Below are 14,836 nucleotides of genomic sequence, written 5' to 3'. Positions count from 1 at the left end.
CCCACAGTGGCCCAACACCCTCACCACAGTGTCTGCGTGCACGCGCACATGCACACGCACACGCACACGCACACACACACTCTCTCTCTCTCTCTCTCAAAGGATTTCTGCAGCTGCACCCAACAGGAAACATGCACCTCTACCACTGGGGGCTTCTGCAAAACACACACACACACACACACACACACACACACACACACACACACACACACACACACACATAAACTCGCACTCAGTTTCTCACCATCACACTCCTCGGAGACCACTGATGTATTCAAATACTTCATGAAACAAATGCTCTTTTCGACAAAACGTAACACTTTTTCCCTAAGCACTAGACAGCTTTGTAATTGTTCAGGGGTAGTTAACATGTCCATTTTTTTTTAAATTCAGCATTAACATTTTAGGCTAAAAAGTACATATATGTACATAAGGATAAGTGTATATCTTAAGTCCTGTAATTGTTTTTCATAGATTTTGACACCACTAGCTAATTTAATGTTCCTACTATTTAACAAAGATGTTTTTTTTTTTTTTATTACAAATATTATACATCCTCTCTCAATCAATATGAGATAATAAAAACGGTTTTGAAATTGTTTAAAATAGGAAATAAAATAGTGTTTTAGATTAATTATAGCACATCACCTGACACTGCTAAAACTTTCACGTCAAATATACTTAGCACAATCTCACAATTATAACAGTAATTTAAGCAGCTTTCAAGCTGTGTTATCTGAGATACTCTTCAGCTGGCACTGACAGTATGCACCCCAAAACAACATGCCATGCACAAACAGTCGCCATCTTGTGCTGAATGGGATGGGCACCGGATGGGCACCTTGTGTGTGTTTGTGTGAAAGCCACTTTCTGTCTCTGGCCAAAGGCAGAAGGAGGTAGAGGGTGCAGCTGTCCCTAATTCTCCTGTCCCACCATTGTCCAGGCAGTTGGCCAGCATCTTATAGAGACCCACAAGTATCTGAAACCACCATTCAGGCTGCTCAAGACACACATTCTGGAGATTTTTTGTAAGGAATATGGAAATAGAGACTACAGCCACTATTGTTAAATGCATTTCGGGTGCCAGAGCGTCTGATATCAAATCAAATTTACATGTGCTGGCTAATGCTAAACGTAGATTTTCTCAAATTGTTTTTCATGTCGGCACTAATGATGTCTGGCTTTGCCAGTCGGAAATCACTAGAGATAATGTTAAAGAGGTGTGCAGATTTGCAAAAACTATGTCAGACACTGTAATATGCTCTGGCCCCCACCCTGCTCATCATGGTGACAAGGTTTATAATAGATTAGTGTCACTGAATGGCTGGATGTCTTGAGTGGTGTCTGGAGAATAGAATAAGATTTATAGACAATTGGAAGTGTTTTTGGGGTAGATCTGATCTGCTAAAGAGAGGGAAGGTGCTCCTCTCCTCTCTAGTAGTTTGGCTCATAGAATTAATAATGATAGTATTTGACTAACTGGGGCCCAGGTCAAGAAGCAGATAAACTGGTTAATCAGAACGTCTTCAAGCTGCCTTGAGACTTCACACAGGTCACATAAACTACAACACATAGAAACTGTATCACCTAGATATCTTATAGAGACTGTGCCTGTTCCCGAACTACCAAACACAAAACCCTAAATAAAACATTTAGAAAAATTTGAGTAAGGTCAAACTTGAAAAAACAAAAAAACAAATTAAAAATAAAGATCATATAAAGATAGGGCTACAGAAAGAGCTATAGAGCTCTTTCTACCAAAGCACTAAATGTAAATTAAATTATTACAGATCGTAGTTTGGATGCACTCTGTTTGACTGAAACCTGGCTTAAACCGGATTAATATATTAGTGAATTCATAGATAGTAAATTAATCTATTCCCCCAGGTTATTGTTATAAACATGAGCGTTATCTAAAGGTGTTGGTACAATTTACAGTGAAGTTTTTGGTGTTACTCAGAGGACAAGATATAAATTTAAGTCTTTTGAACTAATAATGCTTAATGTGACACTGTCAGATATAAATAAAAAAACTGTCGTCTTTTACCCTTGAAACAGTATGTAGATCACCTGGGCCTTATTCTGATTTCCTTGGTGAATTTGCATTTTTTTTAATCAAATCTTGTAGTTACTGTAGATAGAGCTTTAATTGTTGGTGACTTCAACATTCACATAGATAATGAAAATGACTCATTGGGATTAGCATTTATCGATATCCTCAACTCTCTTGGAGTCAGACAAAATGTAACAGGACCAACTCATCGCCATAATCATACATTAGATTTAATTCTGTCATATGGAGATGATGTTGATAATGTAGAAATATTGCCGCAGAGCGATGACATCTCGGATCATTACCTTATCTCTTGTATGCTGCGATCAGCTAATGTTACTCAATCTACACCATGCTATTGTTCAGTTAGAACTATTCTTTTGCCCTCCTCAAGACTAGAATATTGTTATGAATTACTGGGAGGATGTCCAGCAAGATCAATAAATAAACTTCAATTGGTTCAGAGTGCTGACGAGCACCAAGAAATATGATCATATTAGCTCCATTTTGTCATCGTTACATTGGCTACCTGTTAAATTTTGTATTAATTAAAAGATTCTGTTAACTACATACAAAGATTTGAATGGTCAAGCTCTGCAGTACTTAAGTGACCTTCTACCATGCTCTATTCCATCACGTTCATTACGATCGCAACAATAAATCTTAAAAAGTGGTTCAAACAAAAGCAGGTTTGTGAACACTGATGGTTGTGCACAGTCTCAGATTTCTTTTATTATTGTTATATTTTTTACTTTTTGCTTAGTTTTTTTGTGTGATTATTGTTTTATTGTTGTTAAAAAAGCCTAACCAGGGACTGGGGCTGCAAAACCTGTATGTGGAGCATCGGTTGCTTGAAACTGTAACAATGTTTCTGTATTGTTAAAAAAAATGAATAAATAAATAAATATTCTGGCCTGTTAATAGTTCCTAGAATATCAAAATCCACAAAAGGAGGTAGTTCCTTTTCATATTTGGCTCCTAAACTATGGAATAGTCTCCCTAACACTGTTCAAGATGCAGACAAACTCACTCAGTGTAAGTCTAGACTAAAGATTCATCTATTTAGACAGGCATACACCTAATTTATCCATCAACTAACAATTAGGCTGCTTTAGTTAGGTCTGCCAGAACCAGAAACAGTGATTATGATCTATAACTCAATAAATAAATTGAATGGCATCTATGCTAATATTATTTAATTTGTTTCCCTGTCCAGAACCGGCTGGATCCAGCTCCATTCCTGCTTCGTGTTGGACTCCACTGCTATGTGTCGCTGTGTGATGATGACTAATAGCAGCCGGTGCCAGCCAAACATCACTTAAGTCTATTATGATGGACTTCAGTGGATGAACTGATGCCAGCTCTAACCATAAGACATGGGATACTTCATATGCCATTGCCTAAACCTTGGATTTAGGATAGACTTCACCGAAATTACCGGTCAGGTTGAACTGCGATGCACCTAACTGATCTCTGCCTGCATCACCTCAGTCTAATGAAGGACAACACTCTTGAAATGGAATACATTAGACTATCAATTAATTGCAAATAAAACCCTTCATCAACCAACTAACAAGGACAATTGCATTGAACTTCTGCAGTTAATCCAGGATGGACTTCAAAGTCATTAGTCATTAATCTTACAGTTCGCACAAAATCTTTGTAGAAACACTGACCCTTAACACTTTTTAAACCATGACTTGCACTATACATAAGTAATATTGGCATTATATTCATGATGTTAGCCAGAGGGGAACTGGCCCCCACAGTGAGTCTGGTTTCCCCCAAGGTTATTTTTCTCCATTAACCAACATCTTATGGAGTTTTGTGTTCCTTACCACAGTCGCCTTCGGCTTGCTCACTGGGGTTATTAATACAATTATTTTTTAATTACTTATTTTCAAACACAATTCACAATCGTATTTTAACAAACTACACAATGATGACTCTAAGACATTATAGATATTACAGTTTTATCTTCTGTTAATACCTGATCTTCTGTAAAGCTGCTTTGAAACGATGTGTGTTGTGAAAGGCGCTATACAAATAAAAATTACTTCACAAACACACTCTTTCACCCACATACACTCTATGGCTGGATATTTAGCTTAGCATAGCCTTGTCATCTCTTGAAGAATGAAGTGTACTGCATTTATGGCACACCATATAAGAACCATAATATGTATGAATATGCAGTATCATGCTATACAGTGGCCCTAAGTATTATTTGGGAACTTTTGAAAACTTAAGTCACACTTTCAAATCTCTGAATGTCATTGCAAATGCCTCTTTGTTTGATGTTTAGTATCTATTGCAAACAAATGAGCCATTTTTGCAATTATCTTTAACCATTTGGTGTCAAGTGATATTTTAGCGGATGCATGAAGTCATTTCCTCCCAATTTCACACATATGTCCTAGCAGATTAACAAGTGTCGTTCCAACATTTTAAAATGTATGTTTTAGTGTCCAAATACTTTGAGACCACTGTTTAGCAAAACGGCATGGTATTACATCATTGTATTATGGTACTGCCACAGAAATTATTTGCAAGTTATTTTTGTTTATATTTTTGGCCAGAGACAGCTGGGATAGGCTCAAGCACCCTACATAGGACAAGCGGCTTAATAATACTATCAAACAAAACAAACTCCATATATTTGTCCTCGAACTGAAATGAGGAGTATTCGTGGTAGGCTTGCATGTCTTATGCGTCTGTGTCTCAGTGTCTGTGTCTGTATTACCTCAATGATGTCTGCATTAGTCCTGCTTTCGTGCGGCTCATTGTACTCCGTGTATTTAAGTAGTACTTTGTCCATGTCAGTGCTGGCATACTGGAAGAGCTTGTTTGAGTGATTGAAAATAATGAGGGCAATCTCGCAATCACACAACACACTTAGCTCGTAAGCCTTTTTCATCAGACCAAACTTCCGTTTGGTGAAGGTCACCTGTGGAGAGAGAGAGACAGAGGGATGTGAGACTATGTGATAGACTGTGACAATTTCCACAGTAGATGTTACAGAAGGTGAAATTTGTGATTGTGACATTGTCTGTCCTCATCATAACACAGTTGTTATATAAACTATGTAATTGCATAGACAGTCACTCCATAAAGACTACTGACAATGACAAAATGCATGATCTTCAACAAATAAATACATAAATAAATCCATTCTTAAAGCTGAAGTGTGCAATTTAACAGTTTTGTTCAAATACTTTTTCCTATCCTGGTTTAACAACAGAGACAACTATAAGTAATACATTTTTAGGTTTAGTGTAAACAATGTGGCTCTGTGGCGCAATGAAAACATTGCTCTGTTTGTTTAAGTATTTCGACCACCCTGAAACACTGGGGTAGGACTATCTTATAAAAGACTAGAGTCTTCAAGAAAACTGACTATAATTTTTTGTAATACATGTTTTGTGACACTTGTGGTGTAAAAATTAAACACTTCTGCTTCACTATCCTGTAAATACACCTAAACATGCTTAAATAAGTGAATCTGTAAAAAATGAAAACAAACTCATATTCAAGATACTTTCTTTGAACATGTCTATAAAGGGCTGTGTAGAGTCCTTGTTCATTACGTTTATTAATTTTTGGGTTTGAAATTGAAAAACTACTGTAAATTAAAGAGATGACAGGTACAGTTCAGGTCCACCCACATAATCAATTCAAATATTGAAGCAGCATAATCATTTTATAATCATAAGCAAAAAAACTTGAGGAAAAAAAGGGCAGATTTCAAATGTTTCCATTTCTTAAAACAAAGAAACAAAAAACTTGCTTTTGCCCATTTCTTTTAAATTTGAAAAACCAAAACATCATCTTTCTTATATTATCTTTCTTTTTCACATTTTGATAAACCACAAATAAACAAAATGTGGACTTTGTTCACATATTTTTGGAATGAAAACAAGACAAAGAAACTTTCACTGTAGAATTCCTTTCTACAGTCTCTGCAAACAAGATGACACCCTACTGCCACAAGCGTCACCTAAAGACAAATTAAGTTTACGGACAGAAAGTTTTCTTTTCAAAACCAAGTCTCCTTAATGTTAAGAGCTCAAAACTGCATGCAGACAGTGATTTAATCTCAGTAAATAAAAGCCCTTTTCCAATAGGTGTAAGAATCTCCTCCACCTCAACAATCAGTGAGCTGATGTTCCCTCTCTCTCCACATCAGCACCAGGATAAACACCAGCAACGTAATTGCCATCAAAAATAGAAATCGCAGGTAACCAATGGCAACAAGAGAACCGAACTTTATCACTGCAAAGTATGTTGACAGGCAGGAGATAGAGACACCGACCTGACTTCTCTCCATTCCTCTCTCAATCCAATTAACCTCAGGGATGAATGCTTACCTACTGACCTTTACCACCCACGGACTCAAATGCACTCTCTCACCTGCTGCCGTCTCTCTATGAGAGTGCTGGATTTCACAGTGCTAGCTCCTACAGACCTGCCTGGATGCATTGGAGTTTCATAATTAAAGACCTTTCGTTAAAGTAAAAACACAGAGCATGTTTTTTTGCTGCAGTTCACATGCCCTTCTCACACTGCTGCATTCTTTAATTACCAGAATAACTGCTTTACATCACAGGGAGGTCAGGACGACAAGATTTGGAATGCCAGATAATTTCCAAAGGAACATCTCAAATAAAAATTATATTTTGTACACGTTTAGGCCAAATCTGGGTCAGAAAAAGTACACAAAAAGACATTTTGCAACTTTGTTGAAGATATGGTTAGTCAGGCACACCTGAAAGAGGAAAAGAACGCTGACACAGCGAAGCAGGTTGAGTAGGAACACCTGGTCAAGTAAGAAAGTGATTACACCCATCAGCACAACTCTAACACCTCCACTGTCACTAGAAAAAATATAAACAGCTAACATTCACCTCTCTAGTGTCTTAAACATTAGCAGGGAAAGAAGTGGGCAGAGCTTCTGACTAATTCTAGGGTTGGACATTATAGCTAAAAACTCAATATTTTTCAGCACTAAATAATACATAATATTTATGTATTTGCTATGAAATAGCTTAAAAGAATGTTGTTTACTAAAAACAAACAGCCACTGTAGATTTAAGTAAATTCAAAATCTTAAATTCAAGAAGTAAAATACAGTCAAAATCTAGTTAAACCCTATATCTAGATTTCCATCCTAGAATGCATGTGGGTCAAATATGCAGAATACAGTTAGGTACATATTGTTTATTAGGTATTGTTATTTAAAAACAAATGGTTTCCAAACAGGTTTTAAAAACATTTCCCTCCTTTTGCCATTGTTTAAGCTAGCAGGCAGTCCCACCCCAAACTCAACTTCAAGTTGAGCCAGAAGCTGGCATTCAAACAAACAGCAATGTTTTGAAAGCATATCAGAGCCACAGTGGAAAGTCAACCTACGAATGTCTTATAGTTGTCTCTGCACATTAAGCTGGAATGGGAAAAAGTATTTCAGCATCAAAAAAATTACACACTTCTATTTAAATCAATGGAAACCAACTTGAGGCATTAGAGGTGCATGATCTGATTTACTTTATACATTGCTCTGTTTATCTTATGTAAGAGGTCTAAATTACAGATGTAAGTTAAGACAACTCACAAGAGTCAGAACCAATTAGAATGAATTAAATTCAAATGCCACAAAAAAACCCTTCTGGGATCTCTGGTGTTTGTTCAGAAAGATTTGATTCGGCTAATTAAAACCAATTTTTTTTTCCCAGTTGTGTTTTCGAACTGAAATGATTTATCCTGCACTGACTCCATAAATGTAGATTTCTGAACTAAAAAATGTGCACAGTTGCACTCACCTGTCTGTTACGCTCATCTGTGATTCGCTGAATTTGGATCTTTTTTCTCCCCATGGCTGCTGTGATTGGCAGAGCAGGGGTGGGGGCAAGGTTGAGGGTGTGGTGAGGTGAGGTCAGAAGTCAAAATTTAGGTTGTCTCGAGGCAGTCACAAGAGCACTAACGGCGACTAATCGCCTCTGTGTATGAAGATGCGTGTGTGAGAGAGTCTCTCTCTCACTGTTTTCCACCTGTCTAAGGCAGCTGGGCTCACCCGTATCCTCCTCTGATAAAAAAAAGGAATGAAGGAAGGAAGGAAATAAAGTGTGGCCTCCTGGTAGGGCCTTCAGATCATGGTCTGCTCAGGGTGGAAATCATCCAACAGGTGTCTGTTCTGATATCCAACCCCTCCGGAAAAATAATATGATGTTAATGATGGTGGGCTTGTGATGAATTCTGTGAAAGAAAAGAGAGACAGAACTTAGAAATAAAACTGGTGTGACAAATTACAGTTACAAAAGAATTTCAGTCATACTCTTTGTTACCTTTTATTAATTATTTTATGGGATAAGGCCAAATGAAACTGTCAGTGAGACTGTTAAATACTCCAGCATTATTATTTTTATGTTACTCATCTGCATTTAAAGTCAATGTAATGGTGGATTTCAGCTTTAAGACCCCATTATATTGCTGGACATTTTCTTTCCTGTGTTGATATACACTCACTGAGCACTATATTAGGTACACCTGTACACCTACAAATTAATGTGATTATCTAATCAGCCAATCGTTTGGCAGCAATGCAGTGCATAAAATCATGCAGATACAGGTCAGGAGCTTCAAGTTAATGTTCACCTCAACCATCAGAATTGGGGAAAAATTTAATCTCAGTGATTTCGACCGTGACATGATTGTGGGTGCCAGACAGGCTGGTTTGAGTATTTCTGTAACTGCTGATCTCCTGGAATTTTCATGCACAACAGTCCCTAGAGTTTACTAAGAATGGTGCCAAAAACAAAAAAACAGTGAGCAGCAGTTCAGACTGATTCGAGCTGACAGAAAGGCTATGGTAACTTGGATAACCACCTGTACCGTTTTAGTGAGCAGAATAGCATTTCAGAATGAACAACAAGTCAAACCTTGAGGCAAATGGGCTATAACAGCAGAAGACCACGTTGGACAGTTGATGAAAGTGGGAAGTTGGGGCTGGCCATATTGAAACTATAGGGGAATGACACTCTCATGACAGTATTTGATTGGCCAGAGTGGATCTGTGTTGCGTAGGATGAGTCATCAATAATTTAGGCTTGTTTTCCAGGAAGAAAAGACATTTTCAATGCGTTAATCTGCTATAATCTGCAGTACACTAACATATGAATGGCTTCAAAGTTAAAAGGAAAGCTAAAAGCCACATGGTGGCATAAAAAGACCTTAAGGTTTATTTTTGCCAGGGAACAGCTGCAACATAGATGGCTAGGCTATCCCCTTCTGCATCCAGACAGTGCTCGGGAGTGTGATTATGTGTTCTCATTCACAAACCGCTGACACTGATGTCGTTTACAGAGCTAAAACATCTTCACCTGCAGGGTAAACACCTGCTGCTGGAGTGTGTAATCCAGAAGTACTCTGAGTGTTCACTCACTCCTAGCCTCCCATTCACATGTCTCATCAACATGAATATTAGACGCATTTAAAGGTAAAGTGATTTTCGAGTGTTATAATAAAAAAACAAGATAAAAAAGACAATGAGAACAGATGCCTGTGAATGTGACACAGCACCAGTGTGTGTGCATGTGTGAACGAATAGCTGCATTTACTGCTGCCTAAGAATTGTCATATGGGCCAAGAAGGCTAATTTTAAAACATGCTATTATTATCTCTGCCTTGAACTGAAAAACAACCGAGACCTTAAAAAAGATTTCTATATATATATATATACACATCTAGACTGTATACACCCCCCACCCCCCACATGACTGCCTGAACTTTAATTTGTATTTTTCTTTTGTATTAAATATTCAGACAAAAAAGTTATACACTTGATTCATGTAAATTCAATTCAATATATAAAAGCCCTTATATATCAGGAAACAAAGCATGTCCATTAGCTTTGAGGCAATCTGTACATTACTGCTGGGCGATATGGCAAAAAACATAACGTTCGATATCAATATTTATCACAATATACATTTCATAATATTAATGGGGGAGGAAATGCATTCCACATGTTTGTTAGACCTCAAGAATTAAACATTAATTGTTTGTTTACAAGTAAACTCCAGATGGTAAACTACCTTTAAAGTACACTCAGTTTAGTATTTAATCCTACATCAGGTGTGTTTGATTTTCAAATTTTGCCTGACGTTTGACTCCACCAAAAGACTGTGACGCTCCACACTCCAGCTCAGTAGGTTGCAGTAATACACCATAAATTGGATTGCCAACTGCCAATAAACATAACAAAAAAAAAAAAACTTTCTTGCCTGTGACAGCATTATGGATCATGAAAAAACACTTAACTAAATAGTACAGAAATAAACAGCAGTGATGTTGATGACTAAATTGTTGTTGTGTTCAGTCGATAGCTGTATTGCATTGTCAGTGCTGTCCTGTTTGATACACAATGATATATTAGCCGGATAACTACCTGCAACCAAGCAGCTACAGATTCTCATTGCCAGTTTCAATGACAGCTAATACTTCCTCACATGCTGATTTCATGATTGCGATTCAGTTAGTGAGTTGTGTGTATACCTTTGCCGAATTGCTTGCGTTTTTAGCGACACACACCTGACCCGACTGTCTAGATGTAGAACATAGGCTAAATACAGCAAATTACTTAAGTATATCATTGATATAAAAAAAAATAATTTTGCGATAAAAATTAATATTGTTTTATCGCCATCCCTAATATACTGTCCATACTGGTGTACTCGTAAAAGTTGACAAAATAAAATGATATACACTCTTTACAGTCTTTCCCTTTTGGGAAAACAGACCAAACATTTTGATGACTAATCTTGCACTACACATATTTCTGTCCAATCAAAAGCTCTCTAGAATGAGATGCTCTTCCCCTACAACCAACTAGCAAGTAGAAAATCATGGTTCATAACTGTGATAAGACCAAATCCTTTTGGCTGTTATAAAAACAAAAAGGACAAGCCCTTCGTAATGTAATACGTCAACACAGAAAGAAAACTGCTAATCATATGTCTTCTTTAGCATGTGCTTAATGCCATAACAACACTAGTTCTACTCAGATAACTTCAGAGTTCTTGTTTGATAAAGGGACAACTGACTAAGTTCTCTTACGAGAGGTTCTCTCGTATTGCGTAAGCTAGCTTACGCTACGGGAAAGATTCATCTTTTCTGAGATATTGAAGCCAAAAAATTATCCTTAATTTTGTATCATTTGTCAACGCAGTGCAGCAACTGCAGACCTTGAGCGGGCTAGCTAGCGAGCTCATTGGTTGCTCTGCGGCAACTGCTGCAGCCTATAGACGAACTTGCGTGAACTCGCGCCCAATGAGAGGCGCCCGCGTGCTCACTGTCCCAAAGCCTGCCAGAATGGGCGTGGCTAGGGTGCATATAAGCGCAGTTCGTAGGCTGGAACCCTGATTTTCATCTCTTCAGCGAAGCTCTTCGCATCTCTGAAACCGCGTCGCCGTTCGAGGGGCATCAAGCAAGCTTGGACAGCGCTCGAAGAAGCCGGCCGCCGCCACCTTCAGCCATCCTGCGAGCTACGCCATCCGGCGACGTATCCTTTTTAAAGCAAACTAGTTCCTCGGTGAACTTCACAAAAGAGCACGAGCGTCTTTTTAAAGATGCCTCGCACCTGCGGTTCATGCCGCACCCCTCTCAGCGCCGGAGACCGCCACATCATCTGCGCTCTGCGAGGAGCTTCCGATGTCGACCCTGCGGGCTCGACTGGAAGCGCTCAGGACCGAAGCCGCCGCGCCGCCTTCTGTTTCGCCGCGCCGGAAGAAGCGCCGCTCCCAAAGGCAGCCGGAACCGGGTTTAGAAGCGACTGTCTCGCCGGAGCCTCTCCCTCGAGCATCGCGTTCACCCTCCCTGCCCCCCCGGGGCGCGCAGTTGCCGCCGAGCGGCCGCACTGCTGCCACCTCGGAGAGCGAGGCGGAGGACAAGGGCTGCTGTTCCATCATGGCTTCGGACAGCGAGGAGTGGTCACAAGCCTCCTCATCGGCCCAGGAATCCAGCAGGATCCGCGCCGGAGTCGAAGGGGAACTGATACGCCTCCTCACACAGGCCGTCGACCGCCTCGGGCTCGAGTGGTCACCGCCCCCTGAGCAGGCTCCCAACAGACTCGACGGCTGCTTTTTTCAAAGCCGTCACTGCGCGGCGCCCGCGGCCCGGGCCACTCCCTTCCTGCCGGAACTCCACGCCGAGCTCTCTAAATCGTGGAACGCGCCTCTCTCGGCAAGGATTCGATCCCACGTCTCCATCTCTCTCGCTTCAGTGGACGGCGCCACCGAGAAGGGCTACTCTTCCATCCCCCCGGTCGAGGATTCGGTAGCAGCACACCTTTGCCCGCCCTCCGTGAGATGGCGGTCTAAGCCAGTGCTCCCGTCTAAGGCCTGCAGAACTACTTCCGCCTGTGTTGGCCACGCCTATTCCGCCGTCGGCCAAGCCGCATCTGCTCTGCATTCCATGGCCGTATTGCAGATCCTCCAAGCGGACCTTCTTCGGGAATGGGATGAGAAAGGCAGGCACCCAGAGGCTGTTGCAGATCTAAGGAGCGTGACGGACCTCGCCCTTCGCGCCACCAAAGCTGCAGCTCAAGCCCTAGGGAAGTGCATGGCCTCGCTGACTGTAACCGAGAGACACCTGTGGCTAACGCTAGCCGACATGGGGGAAGCTGAGCGCTCCACGTTCCTCAACGCGTCCCTCTCTCCGTCCGGTCTCTTCGGTTCCGCGGTAAGTGGAATTGTTGACCGTTTTTCGGAAGTCCAGAAAGCCACCCAAGCCATGAATCTCTTCCTGCCTCGCCGCGCTAGCTCCTCTGCAGGCCGCCCACGTAACCAGCCTCCTGCACGAGCATCTTCACAGCACCCAGCTCAACAAAGCCAGTCTTCCCAGCGTCGACAGGGCGGCCGCCCCAGATCGCGCTCAGACAGCCGCCGCAGACAGCCGCCCCCCCGCGGGCCTCGGCCTAAGATTGCGCTGAAACCTGAACAACCGAAGTCCTCCTAGCTTTGTTGAAAAAACGACGGCTCAGTCCCGCCGCGGCCGGACCACCGTCAAAGCTTCGCCCCCTGTCAGTCCCCTTCTCTCAGGCTACTACAGTGGTGAATTCAGCAGCCAACAAGCCAGTGTTACTACCCGCTTGGCTGCACTCAAACGCCGTTTTCACGGCGACACAAAAAGATCTTGTAAAGAGCAAACATGTTTTATGTGTAGAAAATGTGCCCACAATCCAGTGTTCACCCCTACACACAAGCATTACAATTCCCGTGTCCCTATCAGAGAGCAAACATGTCTTATGCGTAGAAAATGTGCCCACAATCCAGTGTTCACCCCTACACACAAGCATTACACTTCCCGTGTTCCTTTCAGAGCACACTCACATAAAGCGGGCACAGCCCGCTCGAGTGTTAGAGTCAATAAACGCGCCCACGAGCCCGTGCGCGCGTCCCCTCTCTGCCCGCTCTGTCACACGGCCAGCAAACACCTCTCTATGTGTAAGTCCCGTGCCCGTGACTATGCTCGCGCATCACTTAACAGATGTGACTCTTTCCGCATTCATCTCAATCGGGAAGTCACTCACAGAACAGCATGTCCCTGCTGTCTGCGAGCAGTCATGCATAAGCACAATAAGCGGCTCACACATTCTGTTCAGCCCGCTGTGTACGGCAATCAGGGCGACTCGGCCATTCACCCTCTAGCGTTACGCTTCAAAGCGTGGGAAGCTATCCCAGGGATATGCAAATGGGTGTTAAGCACAATAAAACAGGGCTATTTGCTACAGTTCGATCGCCGCCCTCCCCGCTTCAGGGCGCGGCTCGAAACTACTGTGAACACGGAAGCAGCCTGCATGCTTTGTTCAGAAATAGCAAACCTTCTGTGCAAAAGGGCCATAGAGAGAGTGCTGCCTTCACTGAGCGAGTCGGGGTTTTACAGCCGTTATTTTCTTGTCCCCAAGAAAGACGGCGGCCTCAGACCAATATTAGATCTCAGGGTTTTGAACAAGGTGCTTGCAAAAGACCGTTCAAAATGCTTACAATCAGGAAACTCCTCGCGCATGTGCGCCAGGGGACTGGTTTATTTCTCTCGATCTGAAAGATGCCTATTTTCAGATTCAGATAAATCCCGTCACAGGCCATTCTTGAGATTCGCCTCGACGGTCAGGTTTATCAATACACCGTCCTTCCGTTCGGCCTGTCCTTAGCACCCCGTACTTTCACAAAGTGCATGGATGCGGCGCTCGCACCCCTGCGGAGTCAGGGCTTGCGAATTCTGAACTATTTGGACGATTGGCTGATTTTGGCACAGTCACATACGGAGCTTCTGTCTCACAGGACAGTTCTCCTCAGTCATCTGAACAGTCTGGGTCTTGCAGTCAATTGGACCAAGAGCTCACTACAGCCCAGTCAGGCAATTTCCTTCCTTGGAATAGAACTAGACTCTGTGGCAATGACGGCTCGCTTATCTACACGGTGGCGTCAGATGAACAGCCTCACGCCTCTGAAAAAATTTCAGAGAGTGTTAGGTTACATGGCCTCAGCCGCAGCAGTACTTAAGCTGGGTTTACTGTGCATGCGCCCGCTTCAGCATTGGCTAAACACCCGTGCATCTCGCCGGGCGTGGGCCACAGGCCGCCAGCCGATCAGAGTGACTCAGACCTGTATATCAGCTCTGCAGCCTTGGACGGTGGCCGAATGGTATCAGCGGGGAGTGACGATGGGAGCTGTATCTCGCCGAAAAGTCATCTCGACAGACGCGTCCAACACGGGTTGGGACACGGTCTGC

At 42.1% G+C, this 14,836-nt stretch overlaps 1 protein-coding gene across 13 annotated transcripts in view; it reads right to left on the bottom strand.

The window, feature by feature from the left end:
- The window catches only part of LOC127655637 (myocyte-specific enhancer factor 2D homolog), a 108,491-nt gene that overhangs the window by 49,370 nt on the left and 44,285 nt on the right, over positions 1-14,836 (bottom strand). For all 13 annotated transcript variants that reach the window (XM_052143538.1, XM_052143542.1, XM_052143543.1 and 10 more), the window contains exons 2-3: positions 7,870-8,302; positions 4,797-5,000 (exon numbers count right to left, since the gene is read on the bottom strand). In XM_052143538.1, the coding sequence (XP_051999498.1) occupies positions 4,797-5,000; positions 7,870-7,923 (258 nt within the window). In that variant the 5' untranslated portion in view covers positions 7,924-8,302. The remainder of the gene's footprint in view (positions 1-4,796; positions 5,001-7,869; positions 8,303-14,836) is intronic.

The sequence above is a fragment of the Xyrauchen texanus genome, chromosome 15 (genome assembly GCF_025860055.1).
Source record: "Xyrauchen texanus isolate HMW12.3.18 chromosome 15, RBS_HiC_50CHRs, whole genome shotgun sequence".
Classification (NCBI taxonomy): Eukaryota; Metazoa; Chordata; class Actinopteri; order Cypriniformes; family Catostomidae; genus Xyrauchen; species Xyrauchen texanus.
Note: the sequence above shows the minus strand (reverse complement) of the source record. Positions and strands in the feature narration are given on the sequence as shown.